This window comes from Eulemur rufifrons, chromosome 1 (assembly GCF_041146395.1).
Source record: "Eulemur rufifrons isolate Redbay chromosome 1, OSU_ERuf_1, whole genome shotgun sequence".
NCBI classification, from domain to species: Eukaryota; Metazoa; Chordata; class Mammalia; order Primates; family Lemuridae; genus Eulemur; species Eulemur rufifrons.
In genome coordinates, this window is record NC_090983.1 from 26,838,765 (window position 1) to 26,861,232 (window position 22,468).

At 38.6% G+C, this 22,468-nt stretch overlaps 1 protein-coding gene across 1 annotated transcript in view; it reads left to right on the forward strand.

Moving 5' to 3' along the window:
• DYTN (dystrotelin) overlaps positions 1-22,468 on the forward strand; it is a 48,549-nt gene that overhangs the window by 20,081 nt on the left and 6,000 nt on the right. The window contains exons 8-11 of the mRNA XM_069467867.1: positions 1,249-1,360; positions 3,037-3,185; positions 19,296-19,455; positions 21,841-22,333. Coding sequence (XP_069323968.1) covers positions 1,249-1,360; positions 3,037-3,185; positions 19,296-19,455; positions 21,841-22,333 — 914 coding nt within the window. The remainder of the gene's footprint in view (positions 1-1,248; positions 1,361-3,036; positions 3,186-19,295; positions 19,456-21,840; positions 22,334-22,468) is intronic.

The following is a 22,468-nucleotide window of genomic DNA, read 5'->3' on the forward strand; positions in this document are numbered from 1 at the left end:
TTGCACTAATTTTCCCTTGGCACTGAATCACACATCACCTAATTTGGGTAGTTATGACCTCAAACTTCCATGTCAAATTTTTGCAGCCAGATATGAAATTGGAAGAGCATTGGAATTTTCTCATATGTCTTTTGTAACTTTTAAGACAGAGGATGAAAACTCAGATGCTTACAGGGGCAAGACAAGTCATATACAGGGGGGAAGTAGCCGGGTAGGGACAGTGGCCAGCTCAGAGTGTGTACACAGTCCAAACAGAGTAGCTGCCACCTTGTCCTCACCATCTATTGCCTTTAATGAAGACAGAGGTGTGTGCCACATACACTTGCAGTTAGAGAAGAGAATTAAAATATCAGAAAAAACTCCCTGATATTTTACCGACAAAAAAAAAAAAAAACATGATCCCACTCAACTACCCTTAAAGTTGCTAATTGATGACTGCCAGGTCTCACCAGCCCTCCCCTGATATCAAAATATCTTCCTGAGTGTTCCGAGACACCCCTCCTTGCCAGACTGTCTCAAAATTCTCTCCTCTTCTTCTGACCACAGAGCAATTTAGGGTTGTAACTGTTCAGGGAAGAAAATCTCCAATGCTGATATGTCAAGAAACTTGGGTGTGGTGGTCATTGAGCTTGGGGCTGGTGAGGAACTCCCCCTCTTCTACTTTATTTCTTCCCTGTATACAAACTTCCAGAAAATGACAAAAGCTTATTTTTAAATTCTTTGTCTATGGGTTAATTTTCCCTAATGCCATGCAGGAATGCAGGTCCAATATTATCACATCTTGCAAATTTTCAAGAGAAGCCAGAATTCAATTTTATTGAAATCCAGGGTTTTTTTTTTTTTTAAGTTGGCAATTAAATTCAAAATATTTGAGTGTTTTTAAAGCAGCTGCACAAAATGTGAATGCGGATTTAAGGGTTTATCCTAAGGGTTGTAGCACACAGTATCCTGTATATAAAAGGCACTTATCATTTTAGGGTAATGAATCAGACTTCTATACCATAGTTTGTTGGATCAAACCATATTAATATAATGTCATATAAAAATATGATCAAAATAAGATTTCTTTGAGTAAATAAACACATCAGAGTCATTTGCTATTCCTATAAAGTTTGGGAGAAACTTTATAATTACTTAATAGCTCTGACATCTGTATGGTTTGGGGGGCACTCATTCTCCACCTGAATATCATATTCTTTGCTAACTTACTACTAATGATGCAAGCCACACTTCTCTTTTAATTGGCAGATACCGCTGTCTGAAGTGTCTCAACTTTGACATCTGCCAGGTGTGTTTCTTATCTGGTCTTCACAGCAAGTCCCACCAGAAATCTCATCCTGTAATTGAGCACTGCATTCAGGTAACATTTAATGCAATGTACCAAACCATTCATTAAACAAGTCAGCATAAGGTATTAGCTATTAAAAAACCTTCCTTCCAGTGAAACCCCAGATTCTGCTCCTGTCATACATTATCATATTTAAGACTAAGGAAGTGGCAACTCAACCTTATATATTTCTCAAAATAATTATGCCCTCTTTATATTGTAGGTTTTCTTTTAGAGACAGGGTCTCACTATGTTGCCCAGGCTGGATTCAAACTCTTGGGCTCAAGTGATCTCTCTGCCTCAGCCTCCCAAGTAGCCGAAAGTACAGGTTCACACCACTACATTGTAGGTTTTTATAAAAGCTTTTGGGGATAAGAAAAGGGCAAATAGAGTCCAGTCGGAAGCCACTGATCCCATACTGTGTACTGGAAAATATCTGTGAGAAGTTAGAAGGGGAAGCATTAGAAATGTCTATGAAAGGAAAAGAAAAGGGTTCTGATTTGGTAAAAATGATGCAACAAGGTTTCTAGTTTGTTAGTACATTTCTGGAGAAGTTTTCTCTTTTAACATGTCTTTTCCAAAATCCTAAATTTTAATTTTTTTTTTTTTAGCAAAAAAGAAAGATAATTATCTCACTTTTGACTGAAAGAGTGTATAACTGAGATTTCACAGCTGTCTTTCAAAATTTTTAAAAGAAAAGTATAAATACCCAGCAAATGAATTCAGTTTCTTCTGAGAAGAAAGAGAAATAGATTAGTAAATTTTGAGCAAGAAGCATTCTAATTTTTCCCAGAAAGAACATTTTCTCTTCATTACTAAGTTCCTATGAATCAGTTTCTCCATGCAGGCGGCAACTCCTCAAATACCACAAGGGTGAAGCCTGTTGATTAATTTACCTTTGCCAAGGATAGTTTCCCCTCATTCTCTGTTTAACATGAATGGTCCGCAAAAGTCAAGGGCTTGGATCTTGCCAGATAAACTGTATTGACCCAGATCTTCAGGTTCATTGGCCCATAATCTTTCTGTTGCCATTAAATGAAAAATTTGGGGCTTGCCGATGTTATAGCGGCACCATGTGGTCACTTTTAGATCTTCAGGTTTATTGGGCCATGATCTGTCTTTCTGTTGCCACTAAATGAAAGTCTGGGGCTTGCCGATGTTATAGTGACACCATGTGGTCACTTTGTTATTACACTTTAAATTTCAAGTTCCTGAAACCTTAAATAATCTCATTCCTTTGTTTCCTTTTGGTAGAAGTTCTCAACTTGAGGTGGATGAACCGACTTCAGGTGGTCCATGCATCCACTGAAATTGTATACAGAATTGAATGTCTGAGTGTTTTTTTCTGGAGATAAATCTACTGGTTATCATCTAATTCTTAAAGGAATCTACAACCCCAAATGTGGGTGGCCATACTTGGTCCTCTTTCATACCTTCCTCTAGCTTTAGATTTCCAAATGACTGGTCACTCTAAGGAAGAAAACTTATGGAAGGAGTTGGGAGTATTTAACTTGGAGATGTATGCTATGTGTAGGTTTATACAGAGAGGCTGTGAAGAAATTCAGGGAGCAAGGAAGTAATATTATTTTTCCAAAGACGTAAGAGAAATAATTCCAAAAACTTTCATGATGAGCAGTCCACCCCACTAAGGACAGAAGACCATGTTTAGACTTATTTGACATTCTTTCCATGGTTGGCCCCGTCAGCAGAAGTCAGCAAAAGAGAATACGAAACTCCTCCTCAGGACCCTCAGAAACAACCTGCTCCAAGGGCGCAGTAGGTGGAAAGAAGCTACGAGGAGGCAGTGGCTGCTCAGCCAGGTGAATCCGAAGGACATGGCTAACCACACACAGGCCAGGTGAGGGTCTGTGAGTGACAGTCCCACAGTGTGGCAGCCTGGGGACTCTGGGTGCTGGGTTCCACAGCCAGCACAGGGCACAAGCGGAAGTCTTTCTAATGCTGGTGACCACCCTGCAGAAACCAGGAGCTGGGGCGAGGGAGACATCAGAGACACTTTCCCCCTCTACAATGGCCTTTAATTTTAAAGTAGAACTAAGAGGCAACCATGCCTTTTAGTGATCCATCCAATCATTTAGAGTTATTTCTACAACTAAAGGCATCAGAAAGACATGGAAGAGTCAAAAGATTCTTAATATTAGAATATTTCAATAATTTTGTTCTATATTCCTAGTTTTTGTGAGTTTGCTTTTGAAAGCCTAATTCAGAATTAATACTTCATTTTAAAAAAGGAAGAGCAAGACACTCAGTATCTCAGCACTCAGAGAAGAATGCTAGTTACATTTTAGTGTTACCAAAACAGGGATTATGCTATAGACACAATTTTTCATTCTTCTCTTTACCTCCATTAAAAGGAGAGCATGTCCCATGCCATTAGTCTCCAAAATATCATTTTTAATATCCTTACTCTCATCCTTATAAGAAAAGTGCCATAATTCACAAACAATCCCTTATCATTGAACATTTTGGTTATTTTCAGATTTTGCCCTCTAAATTCTGTAGTCAACATCCCTATACATGCATTTTATGTATATTTTTATTATTTTATAAAGGTAAACTCAAGTAAAGTCATTGAATCAAAAATTATGAACTTTGTTAATCCTCAAAATTCAGAATGTCAAATTGTGCCCCAGGGGGTCACACCCGGCCACCACCGCTCTATGATATCACCCATCACATACCTCATCACCGACCTAAAGTGACTTTTTAAAAGTCTTTGTGACCTTAATTTTTGAAGTATCACTTCTTTGTAATTTAAAAAAGCAGAGCATAAAGGAAAAGACACTATATCCTTGGGTTTATGATCATCACACTTTTGAGAGAAAAAAATATCCTATCCACTCACTCCCATTTTATCTGTTGGGATAAAGAATAAATTAGTTTAAATCAGATTGGTATTCACTTATTAATTTCTCAGACATCCTCCAGTGAATTTCCATCTCAATTCCAGATGCCTGTTTCTGTGGTAACTGTTACTTGATAGTTTGTTATAATTTAAATATATTTTATAGCTCTTTAAAGGGTAAAGAACATAGCGACCTCACAATTATGTGCCATTTATTATCCCTGCACCACATGTACCTCGCAGATTGTTATCAATATATAATTAACCTTAGAGAATTTGGATATCACCTTGATGTATATCTTTAATCTAGCACAAAGAATTTAAATTTAAAAATAAAAACAAAAATATCAGGTGCCAATTCATCTTTATTCTTCAAGCCAGTTATTTTCACCTTTCACTAGGAGAGTAATAGTAGAACATGTCAATCAATCGTTGGATTTATTGGATATTTGAGATCTTGCCTAAATGCTTACATTCTCACGGTCAAAGATCCATACTTATCCATACTTCAATGTGCGTTTCTTTTGGCCACTGAAGCCAGACTGATCTTTTACACACCTTTAACACAAACATGATGACATTTCTTACCTGCTCATCTGCCCCAAACTCCCATGCCCTCCCTAAATCCCTCCATTGTCTTCCCATTGTTTTTAAGCTAAAAACTAAAAGTTGTAACACGACTTAAGAAGCCCTGCACATTTGGTGGGTAACCTCTGCAGTCTCTTCTATCCCCTAAAATCTCTGATTCTGCAGCCCTGCTTTTCTGCCCCACATAAGACTAAGCCAAATCTACCCCCTCCCTTAAGATTTTTTTTATTATTATTGTGGGGGTACAAAAGTTTAGGTTACGTATATTGCCCTTGCCCCCCACCCCCCGAGTCAGAGCTTCAAACGTGTCCATCCCCTAGACAGTGCGCATCCCACTCATTATGTATGTATACACCCATCCCCCCCCCCCACATCTGCCCAACACCCAATTAATGTTATTCCTAAATGTGCTCTTAGGTGATGATCAGTGAAACCAATTTGATGGTGAGTACATGTGGTGCTTATGTTTCCATTCTTGGGATACTTCACTTAGTAGAATGGGTTCCAGCTCTATCCAGGAGAACATAAGAGATTCTATATCCCCATTATTTCTTAGAGCTGAGTAATACTCCATGGTATACATATACCACATTTCATTAATCCACCTCCCTTAAGATTCAAACCTTTACTTTAAAAGATTTGTTAGTTTGTAACTACAGATTTATTTGTGTAACTGTCTGATTCCTGACTATCTTCCCATTTGGCTAAAAGCTCTATCAAGGAATCTGATTTCACTCACTCACTCCAACACCTGGCTCATAAAAGTATTTAAACAATTCAATCTATTAGCAAATCATGTCGGTTCAAGATAGATCCAGACTCGGACTGAGTCTCATTGTCTCCACTGCCACCACCTCAGTCAACCTCTTTCTCCTGTGCTGTTGCAGCGACCTCCTAACTGGTGTCCCTGCTTCCTCCCTGGTCTCCCCACAGTGGATCTACTCAGGTCATGTCACTCCTCTACACAAACCCTTTGAGGGCTTTCCATCTTCAAAGAAAGCCAAAGTCCTTCCAGTGGCCTTAGCCTGGCGCTAGCAACCCTGTTCCCCACCAGCTCTTAGTCCTCTTCTGTGCCCCTCTGCTGACCTGCTCCACTTCAGCCTCAGAGGTCTCCTTGCTGCCCCTTGAACATGCCAGCCATGCTGCCATGGTGGGGATTCATACCCCTAGATCACCTCCCTGCAAGGCTTGACTCCTCACCTCCTAAAGACCCCACCAAAGGTCTTTGCTCAAATGTCTCATCCTCAAGGCCTGTCCTGACCACCATTTACCATTTCAGCCCCTGTACCCACTCAGGCAGTTATCCTCCCTGCCTTTATTTTTCTTCAAAGCACTTCATCACCATCTGATACATGTTTCACTCATCTATTGCTGTGCCCCCCACTATAATATAAGCTGTATGAGGGGAGGAATCTTCTACTGTTTCCAGTTGTATTGCCAGATCCTATAAAAATGTCTGAATGTGATAAATGTTCAATAGATGTTTGTTGACTGACTGACTGACTGACTGACTGAATAATTAGATGCTGATGGAGGGATTGATGGATGGGTGGATAAGGTGGATCATGAGCTCTTTTAGAATGTAGCATGAAAGAGAGTCACAAGGAGTGTTGGAACAAGGTAGTAAAGCTTGATTGAGCCTGGAACAGAGATACACAGAAGCCTTGTCCTCAGCCAACCATATGTGTAGCCTTAGGGAAGTTATTTCACTTTACTATGACTCAGTTTCTTTATCTGGTAACAGCGATAACCTCTCTTCCTACTCCCAGAGTAGTATTTGTGGAGATAAGATGAAGAAAGGGAATTGCAAGGGCTATAAAAAACTAAAGGTTCTTTAAATATCAATGTGTTATATTCTGTCCACCCTGAGCACAATAGGGTTGTTCTTCAAAATAAAATTTTATGTAAAAAATTTCAGTTTAGCCTAGATTTTGATGAGTTTAGAAATTCTGATCAGTGGCTGATCTAAGAGAAAAGAATGTGGAATATTACTATGTTATAATATGATAATAGGCAAAAACACATCCTGGATATCTATTAAGTTGGCACATGAGCACTGACCATCTTTTCAGAGATTAATGGTAATTGCCAAATGATATTGAATCTATTCACTATTTCAGTAATCTGCATGGTAATAAGCCTCTTCCTTTTTGATGTGGATTCACTTACTTTACATATAATAGTTCACACTGAGAATTCTTTCATTTACAAAAGCAAAATTGAAAGTTTAAGTGCCAAATATCATCACTGTGATTGAATATGTGAAGAAGTTCTTGCAAATATAATAAAGAAAATTTAAATGCTGAAGGACAGAATTACTTCTATTTGAAGCTAATACAATTGTGATTCTCTAAGAAACCCCAAGTAACTCTAGCAAAAGTTGCTAGAATTAATAGGCTTTGAATGGTGATGGAAAATAAAATAAATATGCACAAAATTCTTCACTATACTGGCAATAACCATATAGAAATTTTATAAAAATCTCATTTAAAGTACCTGTAAAAATTATTTTTAAAAGAAACTAGGAAAAACAGTTTAACAATGATCCAAGACCCATGTAAAGAAAATTATAATATTTATTGAGTACAGAAAACAAGTCCTGAACAAGAGGAGAATCATACCAACTTCCTAAACGAGAAGACAAACTTAAGAATGCACCTTAAGTTTGATGTACCTTAATGCTCCCCAAATTAAAAGTTGATCTTCATTATTTGCAGGTTCAATATTTTCAAAGTTGCCTATTTGCAAAAATTTATTTGTAACCCCCAAATCAATACTAGCGGTCCTTTTGCAGTATTTGCAGACATGAGCAGAGTGGCAAAAAATTCAAAACGCCTGGTACACGTGTGCCCAGCACTGTCAAACTGCACAGTGCTGCAGTTGTCTGCCTTATTATTTCAGCTCTACCATAAACAAGTGTCCTTCTCACAGTCGATTTTGTGTTGTGCTTTCTGCATTTTTGTGATTTTTGTTGGTGATTTCACTGTTGCAAATGGCCCCCAAGTGTGGTGCTGAATTGCTGTCTAGTGTTCCTAAGCACAAGGCTATGATGTGCCTTAATGAGAAAATATGTGTTTCATTCAGCCATGATTTATAGTGTTGTTGACCATGAGTTCAATATTAATGAATCAACAATATATATTAAATAAGATGTCTTTAAACAGAAACACACATAAAACAAGGTTATGCATTGATTGGTTGACAAAAGTATTGTGACCAGAGGCTAAGAGCAATGGTTCATTGTTCTATAATTCAATGTTCATGGTGACTTTACTACTGTGATGCTCTTTTTGACATAACTATTGTGAATAAAGAGAATTGACTGTATTTAAATTAAATTAACTTCCAGATAGAATAACAAGGTTTTTTTTAAATAGGATAAAATAATTTTGAAGATATGTTGGAAGAATAATTATACAAGAATAGTAAAATTATAATATTGAAGAATAGTGAGGCCGGGCGCGGTGGCTCACGCCTGTAATCCTAGCACTCTGGGAGGCCGAGGCGGGTGGATCGCTCAAGGTCAGGAGTTCGAGACCAGCCTGAGCGAGACCCCGTCTCTACTAAAAATAGAAAGACATTATATGGACACCTAAAAATCTATATAGAAAAAATTAGCCGGGCATAGTGGCGCATGCCTGTAGTCCCAGCTACTCGGGAGGCTGAGGCAGTAGGATCGCTTAAGCCCAGGAGTTTGAGGTTGCTGTGAGCTAAGCTGACGCCACGGCACTCACTCTAGCCTGGGCAACAAAGTGAGACTCTGTCTCAACAAAAAAAAAAAAAAAAAAAAAAAAAAAAAAAGAATAGTGAGAAGGGATGCTCTTCAACAAATATTAGAACTTACTATAGGACCACTTTATGACCAAATAATATAGTATAAAAAAAGGAATAAACACGTAGATCTGAGGACAAACAAACCAAAATTTAATAATTGATTCAAGCATATATGGGAACCTAATATGTGATAAAGGTGGTATTTTAATTCAATAGGAAAAGAATGCATGATTGGTTATTGATCTGAAAGAAAACAAAACTAGTCCTTATTTTGCCCCATATATTAACATAATTTCCAAATTGATTGAAATTTAAATGTAAAAAGAATTTAAAATAAATATTCAGAAAAGAATAGGAAAACTGTGGTTGGAGGAAACCTCCCTAACTAAGCAAGACAGAAAAACAAAATATCATGAAGGGATAGATATACAGATATAATGTATGTGACAGTATACAAATCTGAACATTTTGCTATGGCAAATGATATAATAAACAAAATCAAAAATAAGCTCTGGACTTAGAAAAATATTTTCAGTAACAAGACAATTCAAAGGGTCCCTAAAAGTTGATAAGAAACCCTGAAGAAGACAAAGAAAATGGGTAAGAGGAAGAAGGTAAGGGTGAAGAGGAAAATACACAAAATATAGAAATAGGTGCTCCCAGAGGAGGAATCCCAAATGGCCCTTAGGCACACAAAAAGATGCTCAACCTCACTAGTGGTTAGGAAAATGCAAATTAAAGGAACAATGACATGCCATCATTTTACTTATGGAAAAGAAAAACATTAAAATGAATGACAACATCCATTGCCAGAGAGGATGGAAGAACATAGGTGTTCATGAAATTTGGTTGAAGTGCAAATGGCTATAGACTTTTCAGAAAATGAACTGAAAAATATTCATTCACTTATTCAATAAATATTTACTGAACACTATTCTAGGCACAAGGGATCTATCAGGTAACAAAAAGAGACAAAGATCTTTGCTCTCATGGAGCTTTTGTCCTAGAGAGGAAACCAGACAAAGACAAACGGTGTATACATGAATTATATAGCACATTAGAAGTTTCAAGCACTAAAGTGAAAAAAAGGAGAGCCAGACATTCTGTAAAAAAGACAGCTGCACTAGAATGTTTATAGCAGCACAATTCACAATTGCAAAGATGTTTAAATAACCCAAATGTCCATCAATACATGAGTGGATTAATAAAATGTGGTATATGTATACCATGGAGTTCTACTCAGCCACAAAAAGCAATGGTGATCTAGCACCTCTTGTATTATCCTGGATAGAGCTGGAGCCCATTCTACGAAGTGAAGTATCCCAAGAGTGAAAAAACAAGCACCACATGTACTCACCATCAAATTGATATTAACTGATCAACACTTATATGCACATATAGTAGTAACATTCATCTGGTGTCGGGCAGGTGGGAGGGGGAGAAGGGGATGGGTATATTCACACCTAATAGGTGCGGTGTGCACCATCTGAGGGATGGACACATTTGAGGCTCTGACTCGGGTTTGGCAAAGGCAACATATGTAACCTAAACATCTGTACCCCAGTAATATGCTGAAATAAAAAAAATAATAAATAAACAAACAAACTAGAGGGAGACTTGGGGGCAAATTTTAAAAGGGTAGTTATAATGAGCCTCAGCAAGAGGTGACATTTGACCAAAGCCTTGAAAGATATGAAGGAGTGAGTCACACAGATATCTGAGAAAAGCTTTCTGCAGGGCGAGGAGACAGCCAGCACCCAGAGGGAGCATGCCTGCTAGATCCACACAACTGCGAGGAGGAGGCTGGTGTGGCTGAGTGGGATGAGGGAGGAGAGGAATAAGAGAAGAGGTACGGAGAGGTGAGGAAGGTGGGTCAGGCCTTAAAGGGCCTGACAGACCCATGTTAGGATTTGAGCTTTTTACTTTGGGGAAACAGGATCTAACTTAAGTTTTTAATACTGTCGGTCTGGTTGCTATGTTGAGATTAGACTAAAGGGGGTCAAGAATTAGAAGCAAGGTTAGAGAAACATTTTCCTAAACTTTCTTCTAATGTTTCTATTCAGAAGTTTTAATTCAAAATTTCAATCCACTTGGAATTTATTTTATCAATGGTCTGGCTTTGCTTTCTGTCAGATGCATAGTCAGTTATGTGATCTTTTTCCCACTTAATTAAAATGCCGCATTTCTTCCATATTATGTTTCCTTATATACCTGAATTAAGTATTAGAATTTATGTTCTCATCCTCAGATCTATGTGTCCATTCTTGTATTGGTACTAAACAATATGGTCATGGTGGTTCTATGGTAAGTAGAAGGATACGGCTACTATCAACCGAGATGGAGGAGAACTTAGGTGGAGCAGGCGTGTGGGGGAAGATCAGGAGTTCAGTCTGGGACACATTAAGATTGAGGCATCTCTGAGACACCCACATGGAGATGTTGAGTAGGAAGTTGACCGTTCATATCTGGAATGTGGAACAAAGGTCTGTAGTAGAGATACAATTTTGGGTACTGCTGGCATGGTTTTTAAATCCGTGAGATAGTATGAGATCCCCAAAGAGCAAGCCAGTGTAGATAGAGAAGAGGATCAGGGACTGGCCCTGTGACACTCCACATTGCAAAGTTGGGGAGAAGAAAAACTAGCAAGGGAGATGGAGAAAGAGTGATGGACAAGATGGGAAGAAAACAAAGAAAGTGAGGAATCCTAGAAGACAGGTGAAGGAAGTGTTCAAGGAAGCGGGAAGAGAGGTCTATTGTGTCAAATGCTGCTGCTAGGTCAGATAAGGACTGACCTTTGGATTCAGCAATGAGAATGAGAAGATCGTTGATGGCCTCAAAAAGTGCGTCACAGGACAGTGGTAGTAGAAAAAGGCAGTCTAGAGGCAGTTTAAGAGAGAGTGGGAGCTGGGGAACTGAAGATACCAAGTCAGAAAATTCCAGGGTTTTTTTTGTTTGTTTGTTTTGTTTTTCTGTAGTGAGAGCAAAGAGATGGTATAGGTAGTAGGGTGACTGAGGTTAAGAGAGTGTTTTGTTTTTTGGGGAAAATCCCAGCATGTTTGTATGTTAAAGGAAATGAGTAAGAGAGAAAAACTGATGATTTGGTGTAAGAGGAGAGAATTGTTGGAGCAATATCATTCAGCAAAAAGAGGGTGGGACACGCATGTGGATGGCTTGGCTTTAGAAGAGTGGTATCTGCTAGACATTAAAATATACACAAGTGCTGGCCAGTGATCCATTTTTAGAACTCTATCCTATTGGAATGAAAGTATCACTACCTAGTAAATGAGGCCTTTTTTAGCATGGGAGGGCAAGGCAATAAACCAGAAACAACCTAAGCGTCCCCTGCTAGAAAAACGGTGGAATACATACAATATAAACATAGAACACACCATATTGGATCCCCTTAAAACAAAAAGTTTTAGTTACCATCTACTATACCAGAGGGTATTCACCATCATATGTCGGAGAAAAAAGCAAGTAGCAGAGTAATGTATGTAGAATGATTCCATTTTTGTTTCAAAAATGAATTCAATATGTATTTTGATTCTTGTAAATGTGTGGGTACAGAAAATTGTTCATGCATGATAATGCTGGCACACTGATCTCAGACTTTCAGTCTCTAGAACTGTGAGAAAATAAATGCCCATTGTTTAAGCCACCCAGTCTATGGTATTTTGTAATAGCAACTTGAGAAGACGAAGACAGAGTGGAACAAACCCAAGGTATGTCAGAGGGGTAGGAATAGAGTGTGTTACTCAGGAGGTGTGTTACAAAGTAGTTATAAGTTACCCTGTTTTTCTACCCAAAATGCCCACCCTTAATGACATAATTAAGTGTACCACAGAATAATTGTTTCTTTCCCTATGCTCTCAGTGCATCTTGCAGAAATTATCATATTGTGTCAAAAATGATTATATATTTGTCTGTTCATTAGATGTGAAGTCCCTGTGTGAATGTTCTGTGAGCAGGGAGTTCTCTGCTTTTTTGTTGTTGTTTTTGTTTTATCTGTTGTTGTCTTATAACTAGAGACGGTAAAAATCCTTTAAAAATAGTTTTTAAGAAACTAAGTGGAATTGTATAAAACGGAATAAGCCTGACCTTAAACTAGTCTGGTCTATTCTATGTTCGTTCAGATTTGACATGACAAACACACCTGCACTTAGAACCCCTAATATCTGACCTGGACAAGATGACCCGGGAGATTTTCTGCCGTCATCCCTGAATTTCTTTGCATTCTCACATCTAGATTGTCAAGGAGGAGGGAAAATAGAATTTTCATTCCTATTGTTGGTTAGCTATCAACTAAATTGCCTGGAAAAGAACACAGAGAAAAAAGTTGGGCTGATTTATTACTATTTTGGGGGTATTGACTTCACATCTGATTTAACCTTTTTTAAAAGGCTTTCCTCAATGTCATACCCGAAAATTAAAAATTGCTACCACTTCTTATAACACTCTATAACAGGCTCTCCTTGCAGTACAAGAGTTCTAAAATAGCAACGGATGTAAGGCCAACTGGACCAGTGGCCTCCAAACCTATACCTGGACCTGAAAGAATTTCCCAGGCTCAACAAACTGACAGCAGCCCACGTCATCAGGTGAGTCCAAAAGGGAAAGGAATTGCTGGTAATGCACAAGTAACCTGGACCATTTTGTAGTGAGGTTCAGTGAACCATCCTCTAGTTTGGGGAATTTTTTCAAGATGTTAATATGACCAAGGAAAATTCTGGGAACATATTTTTTAAAATAACTTTTTATCTCCAGTCAAAAGTGCTATATATTTATTATAGAAAATTTGGAAAAGTCATAAGAGAACAAAGAAAAAAATTAAAATTGCAAACTATTCATTTTATGCCCACTGTTAATGTTTTGGTATATTCCTTCCCTGTAAACATTTTAAAATTAGTTTAAATCATACTGTAAATTTTATTAATTATATGGTTCTCTGTTAATGTAAGTTAAATTGTGAGCATTTTCCATTGCCATTACAATTCTTCAAAAGCATCTTAATGGTTATATAATTTTTATTTAAATAGGCATAAAATTATTTCTTTTACCCATCCTCTGTTGTTGAATATTTAGATGCTTTCTAATTGCTATAATTAAAAAAATTACTGCTAAGATTCTTATACATTATTTTTTATAAATGGTTCCCTAATTATTTCTTTAGAATACATTTCTAAAGTAGAATCATTAGAATGAAAAGCAGGAACATTTTTAAGATGCTTCATGTTTATTGCAAAACTGCCTTTTAGAAAAGAATACCAAATTATACTCCCAGTGCATGTAAGCACCTTTCTACTTAATCCTTGCTAATATTGACTATTACTAAGTTTTGAATTTTGTTAATTTCATTAGCAGAATACATTTCATTTGCCTTAATTTGTGTTTCTCTGATTAAGAGTGAAATGGAACTTTCCACCGTATAGTTTAGAAGGCAATTGTATTTTCCTTCTGTTGGTGCCCTCTGCCCATTTTTACTGATGCATCAGTGTGATTTACCAATGTATTTGAAGTTTTTATATTTTAACTTTGACTATGGGAAACATTTTCTAGTTATTTCCTTTTAATCTTATAATATGACTTGCTATGTAGACATTTTCTATTTTTATGAAAACATTAACAATCTTTTCCTTTGTAATTTCTTATATAGTTTCATATCTGGAAAAATTTCCCTTTTAAGAAATCAACGTTGTAACGTTCTTGCCTGGGATCTGATTTGTTGGGAGAGTCGCGAACTCCCGGCATCTCTATTCTTTTCAAGTCTTTTTCCTTTTCTCAGCAAAAGGTTACAGGTAGCTTATGTCCTGTCATTCCGCCTGTTTCTCATTGAGGGTACCCTAGGCAGTTTATGTTTGTTGTTGTTATTGTGAGTAGAGACTTTTCCCATTGCATTTTTTTTAACTATTGATGATATATTAGAAAGGTATGGATTTTCAAATAGTTATATTGCAAAGAGATACCTTTCTGAACTCTTTTTGTAATTTCAAATTTTGGTTTAGTTTGAATATTTTGCTTCTAGGTAGATAGTATCTATAAAACTTAAAACCCAAGAACCTTGTACATGTACGCAGAAAGGCATGTACAGCTTTGTTCACTGCAGCATTGCTTTTCATTTTGAAAAACTGGAAATAGCCTAATACCCTTGCATGGAGAATGACTCACTAAATAAACCACGAGCTATTCTAAGGATATACCATGGTAGGCCCATATGTGCTAACCTGATATGCTTCTCAACTGCAGAAAAATATGAACCATATAGTAATATTGATGTACGAAACACCCTTAAATGTTTTTTTCATATTAGTAATATTAAGATCACTGATTCAAAGACTGTGCTACACATGTGAAGCTGTTTGAGTATCTGAATGAAGAAGCAGATAGGCACAGGTCACTCTGAGGGGCTGCAAGGGGACATGCCAACCAGAGAATGTGACTTGAAGTCTGTATGTGGCTCAGTTTCTTCTTCCTGCCCTTCCCTCTCCCTCTTTCAGGCCGTTTCTAAGGAATAATGTTCCTAAGGTGGCCAGCCCCTCTTCAGGTCATTTGCAGGGAGGAGAGAAGGCTGCAGAGTTTAGCCACAGCTGCTTTATAAAAGGAGTGTAATGAAATCCAATCTCCCATCGAGACGTGTGGGAGCCAAAGGCTGGAACATGGTGCCCCAGGACCCTGGGCCATGCTGGGGCAGGTCAGAAGTTGCCCTCACATTGCAGTTCAGGGAGCAGAGTGTGATGCGAGAGACAAAGTTTGGTGGGGACAGCCTAAATGAGAGCCAAGTCGACCATTATTAATTCAAAAGACTTGGTGAACTCAAAGAGAAATGATGACTCTTACGTATATACCCAGGCAGGCAGCAATGGAAAGACAAGAAAGTTAAACTGCAGAAGGTGGGAGGTAGAAGTGAGAGACTTCATAAGCAGAGGCAAAGAAAGTATCCCAACTGCTTTTTGTAGATGTCTTTGGGGAAGTAGATGTTCAGGGCAGCAACCTAGGTTGGGCAAGAGACTGTTGTCACTTATTTTTAAAACCTAAAACTCTTTTGTATATTTTAACTTCTTTTATGTAAATTAGACCCTGTAACTGTACTTTGAGTATATGAACATCGGCACCACTGTACATGATGTAAAACCAAACAGCAGCCTTTTTGAAATACACTGAATTTCTTTGAAAAGCATCATTATCATCTTCTTATAATGGATTTTTAGGGATGTGGGTTAAATTCAAACCAAAAACTTATTTTCTGTATTTCTTGCTTCTCTAGACCGCAGTCAGCATTAGGAACGAACTCTGGAGGATTCGGGAATCCGTTACTGCTCTGCACAGGGAGAGAAGGTAGGAGCCACGTATATGTGCACAAACACTGACAGCAGCGACAAATCCAGAGCATTTCCTTTGCTTTGACAGGAAACTTTTCTACAAAGATTTCACCATACTCTTTTTTCTAGTTTGGAAGAAGAATTAAGCAGAGAAATCCTATGATTCCAATATGAAGGTAAAAGGGGGCTTTGACTCTCTTTGAGTAACTCAGCGTAACAAAAATCACCTGGCTAATTATATTAAGTTTTGCCTTTTGATTGCCTGATTGAGAAATCAACACACTTTCTCCAATGGCATCTAACTTTCTACCAGGTTTGTTAGGCTGATTGGAAACTGCCTACCATCTTCTTCTTGTGTCTTAAGGAACTAACCATTCCTTCAGCTCCTGTCTCCTGCTGTCATTCCTTTAGAAGGCAGAATTCCTGGCTCCTCAATAAGACGTGTCCCCTAAGGGAAGATCTTTGTTTTCAGGCTTCACGCTTGATATCCAGGAGATGCCCGATATGCTAGTGATTCCATGAAAATACACAGGATGAGGTACGCCTCATAATCTAAATGTATGAAAGATAGAGAACATTTTTTAAATTTCACGATAACTCGTGAAAAGGAGCTCATAAACACTGTTAAAGTACCAAAATGTAAATGTTAAAAGTAATTTTAATCTTTTTCATGGAATAAGGAAAAGAAATTAGAAACAGCATCAAAGAGAGTAGGATAGCAATACAAAGACAATTTTGAAACTTAAAACATGCAAACAAAGAAGAAATTTTGAAATTTAGTTCTTTAAAACTAAGTTCTTAAAATAATTATTTAAAGCTAATTATTTTAAATTATGTTATTCTCTTTTCTATAATCCATATTTACTACATATGCCATCGATATCCTAGGGAAGTATTTATCACCATAAGGGATACCAAAGTGTGAGGCTGCTTGGTAAATGGAACACAACATGAGGGCGCCATCTTTGCTCCTATGTGCACCATCATTTTTATCAATGATTTGGATAAAATTGTAGAAGGCATGATTCTTGAAAGTGTGTGTGACATGATAACAAAAGGCCCAGGTAACAAGCTGAACGATAATCTTGAGTCACAAAGATTTAATAGGACTGGAACAGGGGGGCCATTAATAAAGACCAAATTTTAAGAGATTAAAGAAAAGTGCAACAATTGTAGACCCGGGTTCACAACAAGTAGTGTGAAAAAGCTCTGAGATATATACAATAGTTAACTGCAAGTTCAGTAACATCCAACATCATGTCACTGATTATTTAAAAAGCAAGGCCGGGCACGGTGGCTCATGCCTGTAACCCTAGCCCTCTGGGAGGCCGAGGCAGGAGGATTGCTTGAGCTCAGGAGTTGGAGACCAGCCTGAGCAAGAGCAAGACTCTGTCTCTACTATAAATAGAAATAAATTAGCCAAACAACTAAAATTAGAAAAAATTAGCCAGGCATGGTGGCACGTGCCTGTAGTCCCAGCTACCCGGGAGGCTGAGGCAGGAGGATCCCCTGAGTCCAGGAGTTTGAGGTTGCTGTGAGCTAGGCTGACGCCATGGCACCACGGCACTCTAGCCTGGGCAACGGAGTGAGACTCTGTATCAAAAAAAAAAAAAAAAAAAAAAAGCAATACACTCTTAGACGATATTAACAGAAATAGTAATTAATTAGTTACGTATTTATCACTCTACACGGTGCTAGGTACTGATGAAGGAAAGTAATATTTCACTGCTCTGTGCATGATAATCTTGCCCAGGGAGTATTTGTGTTTCATTTGAAGGCCTATTGGGAGGTTCAAATTGCTTAGCTCCAGAAAGCAGAAATACATAGAAAGACACAAAAGTTTAGAAAGGCAGGTATCATGTCATCTGAGAGGAATTATTTCTCGGATAACCTGAACTATGGGTTAATAGTGGCCATTTCCCTGAAAAGTCCTGGGCTTCCAGTTGCTGCATATATGGCACCAGGTGAATCGTGTTTACCAGAAACACTTCATAAGAATTTCTTTTTTAAAAAACAAGAAGAGTAAGAAAAGAACCAGATTTCTGATAGGATTCTGCCTACTTTCACCTGGATTGTGAAAGGATATACGTGTCGTCCAGCTGTTCAACACGGTGGATGGGCCAGAGAGGAGGAAGTGGACACACACAGGTGGAGGGCGAGAGAGGCACTGATACCATCAGTGGTCGTACCAGGCACCACGCTTTAGGTGCAGAGAACACTGCCTAGAGAGGCCTTCTGGGAATGTTTCTTTGTTGTCGGCTATGTATAAAACCCCTGGGCTGACTTCTTTCTGAAAAACCCATCATAAAGATGTACTTGAAACTCCAATTATGATCAAGGATTTTAGAGTCAGGCGCCCTCTTCAGCTGAGTGTGACCGTCTAAAGTTTGAGGGCTCTTTCAGAGACGCCCCCTTTGGATGAGAGCCCCCCCAAAATTCCAAGACCTCTCCCAGCTTTTTGGCGATTAGGAATTTCCAAGGGTTCTAACACTGAGAAACATTGCATTTCACACGAGAGAGCCAATTTCCACAGATTCCACAAATATGCCAGTGATCAGATAAGACTGTAATTTACTCAGCCAATTTTAATTGTGTACTTGCTATATGACGGGGACTATTTTAGGCCTGGGCCTGGGGACATGGCAATTAACAAAATGAGGGGCAAAAAACTGCCAGAATCAAGAGGCAATAAGCAATTAAGTAATAGAATAAGTAATAGATAAGTAAAATAATAAGTGAAACGTAGTATGTCATAGAGTATGTCCGTAAGTTTGAAGGTTAGACTCTTCAAGCTCTGTAGTAACTAGACATGGTGAAAAGCCACAGAGACAAAAAAAGAAAGGAAAAGATGGCTGCTCTGGAGGTGAGGCCGGGTTGTGGTTTGCAGTTTCAAGCAGGGCAGTTAGGGAAGGCCTCACTGAAAAGGTGACATTGAGCAAAGACTTGCAGGAGCTGAGGGAAGGAGCCCAGCAATGACCTGGGGAGGACGGTGGGCTCCAGCAGAGGGAGCCAAAGAGCAAAGATTCCAAGGAGAAAACAAGACTGCGGTGTCCAAAGAGGAGCCAGGAGCTCCGAGTGGCTGGGGGGCCCCGTGTGAGTTGGGAAGAGCAGGAGATGGGGTCCAAGAGGGAAAGGGGGTCTGGGACATCTTTGCCAGACTTGCCCACCTCTGGAAGGACTTCAGTTTATTCTAAATTGAGGATGGGAGCCCCTGGAGGGTTCTGAGCAGCCCAGTGACATGACCTGCCTTATGTTTTAAAAGAACAAACAGAATAAAACAGTATTGATCAGTGTTAGATAACAGTGGAGGCACAGGATTCTCCAGTGTCTCCTCCCGCAGGGAGGACTAGAGTACAACTTGCCGGGGCTCTAGTTAGTGTACTGGCCTCTTGCCCTTCCAAACCACTCGAATCTCTTCTCTTTCCAGGCTCCTTAAAAAACAGTTAAACCAATGCAAAGACAAGTTGCAAGTGATATACATCGCCCAGGAAGAAAGAAGTTGCCGATTTGAAACCACGATTCACAAACTCACAACCAACCAGAATAGTCTGTGTACTAAGCTACAACAGATGGGACAGGATTTCCAGGTATAAAATGTGGGAGACACTGGCCATGTGGACCACCTGCAAGTCTAACCTGGAGTCCTCCAGCCAAGGGAGAGCCGTGGCCTGAAGCCTCACAGCTCACTTTGACCAGCTTCTTCCCTTGCCCTCTTCTTCTCTGACCTCTTCCCACTTCCATCCTCCAGACTACGTATTTCCCCTTCAGGAAGCTAGTGTCACTGAAAGACAATAGGATCTGTACCATTTAGACACCACAGACCTGGGGCAAAGTGATTCTCTACAGCACTTTTTTCATAAACCTTTTGGTCTCAGGAGCTCTTGTACATTCTTAGAAATTTTTGAGGACACCAGGGAACTTTTGTTTCTGTCAGTTACGTCTATTGCTACTTATCATATAAAAATTAAAACTGAAAAGTTGTTTAAAATGTATTTTTTAACTAAAACAGAAAAATAATAAACCCATTATGTATGTAACACTTTTCAACAATAAGTATATGTTTTTTAAAAACACACAGAAGAGTGGCATTGTTTCACATTTTTTACAAATCTCTTTAATGTCTGGAGTAATAAAAGACAGCTGAATTTTCATAACCGCTGCAGCAATCAACCTGCTGCAAGATGTTTTGGTTGAAGCATATGAAGAAATCAGGCCTCACACAGATTTGCAGTTGAGAAAGAGAAAGAGAGGAGTATTTTAATAGTCTTGCAGATAATTGGGGATACTTGTCTTTGATGCTACACCAACACATGTATATGATAGTGCAATATGGAACCTGAAACCATATCTATTTCACACTGTCTCATTAAAATCCAGTGTTTCAGTATGATGTCTGAATGGATCTTCTACTCATGCATGATTTTGTAACATGTTACATTGATCATATGGAAAATGGTGGCTCACTGAGCTATGCTGAATGTCCTGATGCTCCACCCATTTCATTATACAAGATCAAAAAAATTCATACTCGTAATGTCAGCACTAATCTCATCAGAAAGTTGTTTAAGAATTGGAAAACTAGGCTGGGCGTGGTGGCTCATACCTGTAATCCTAGCACTCTGGGAGGCCGAGGCGGGCGGATTGTTTGAGCTCAAGAGTTCGAGACCAGCCTGAGCAAGAGCGAGACCCCATCTCTACTAAAAATAGAAAGAAATTAGCTAGACAACTAAAAATATATATAGAAAAATTAGCCGGGCATGGTGGCACATGCCTGTAGTCCCAGCTACCCGGGAGGCTGAGGCAGGAGGATTGCTTGAGCCCAGGAGTTTGAGGTTGCTGTGAGCTAGGCTGATGCCACAGCACTCTAGCCCAGGCCACAGAGTGAGACTCTGTCTCAAAAAAAAACAAAAACAAAAAAAGAATTGGAAAACTATCAAGCTCATGGTGGTAGACACAAGTTTTCCAAAATTCTAATTTTTCCTAGAAAACTCAACTGTTATAATTGACAACAAATACTGTTCATTGCTTTCCTTGCAGTGACATTCTGACTTAGTTCATTTTTGAGAAAATATTTTCCAAATAACCACATCTGAATAACCGTAGTATGACAGTCAGTGTTTCTTTGGCACAAGAACCAACTTTTGTATTTCAGTATGCATCAGAAGTATTTTATGCACACTTCCCATTTCATCACACTCAATATTAAAATGATGTGTTACTATTTTTTAAATGAAGAACTATTGCTACTCCATCAAAGATATTCATAAGTAGCACTGGCATTTTTGTTTTAATTGCTGGCATATGGTGGTGACGAATACCCTGATTATTAGCACTGTTTGATGACATTGCCTTGCTTTGTGCTAAAGCACCAATAGCTTTACTTACTGTTGATTTTGTACCATGAGTGCACCTTTTAACACAATGAACAGTCACATATCACCTAAGTATCATTATGAAAGTAATTTAGACTTCACAGACCCCTGAAAGAGTCTCAGGAATCTCCTAGGGTCTTTGGGCCACACTTTGAGAACTATGCTTTATGTAGAGCACATCCCCAGATTTCATACCTACGGCTTATTGTGAAGCCTCTCATAACAAACTTACTAGACATATCTTTTATGAACATGTTTTATTGTAATAATTTTATCTAACAATTCAATATATGATTATGTTTTCAGAAATTCTTTATGATATTTTTAGAACCTGGGCTTTTGAGAACCTAGAATTTCCCAAAATTTATTGTGATTATTCTTTGCGATATTTTGCAACCTGGCTGTTCTATCTCTTGTAGAGAGTTTTAAGTTGACACGGAATTAGCAGCATAAAATAAAATTAATTATAATAATATATTTAGAGAAGAGAAAAAAAAGTCTTGCTTTAGAATGTTCTATTGGAATAATGAAATTTAATGCATTTATTAAGAAAGTAAGATAAATGTTCATTTCTTAATAAATAAAGTTTTCTTTATCCAGGCAATGTTGCAGCCACTCCATCCTTCATCTTCTACCTGTCAAAATACGGTGTCCAAGGTTGACCATTGTTCAGCTGAAAGGTTTTGGAAGGGAGGAGATTCTTTCCAGATCAAGGACTCCACTGGGGACAGTTCAGAACGGGAACCTCTTCCTAACCTTGCTAAGGCTGACAGAAGTCACAGAAGCCAAGCAAATGCAGAGCATGCTCTACCAAATTCAGAATCACCAGAGACCATTTTGCAAAGCACCAGGGCACAAAGCCAAGCACGAAAGATGCCAAAGGAAATCCTTAGCTCCCTATCCATTTATCAGGAGGGACTGCTGCAGGACACCCCCCAAATGGCTCCTGCTGAAGTGAGCAGCCCTGCTCTGGCACCTTCAGAAAGGAGAGACACAGGTAACATCAGCAAGAGAAAAGATGAGCTGGAAGAAGAGGAACTGCAAGAACTATTGTCAAAAATTATGGATGCCTTCAATCTAGAAATGCCATCAGGTAAGGCTTTCGCAATCAATAGTGACATAGTGGTGGCCAGGGATTCAGGCTGCCTTTTTAAAAACTTGATGTTATAACATTAGCCCAACAGCTACAATTCATCTGGTAGGTAACAAAGTTCTGAATCTTTTGGAT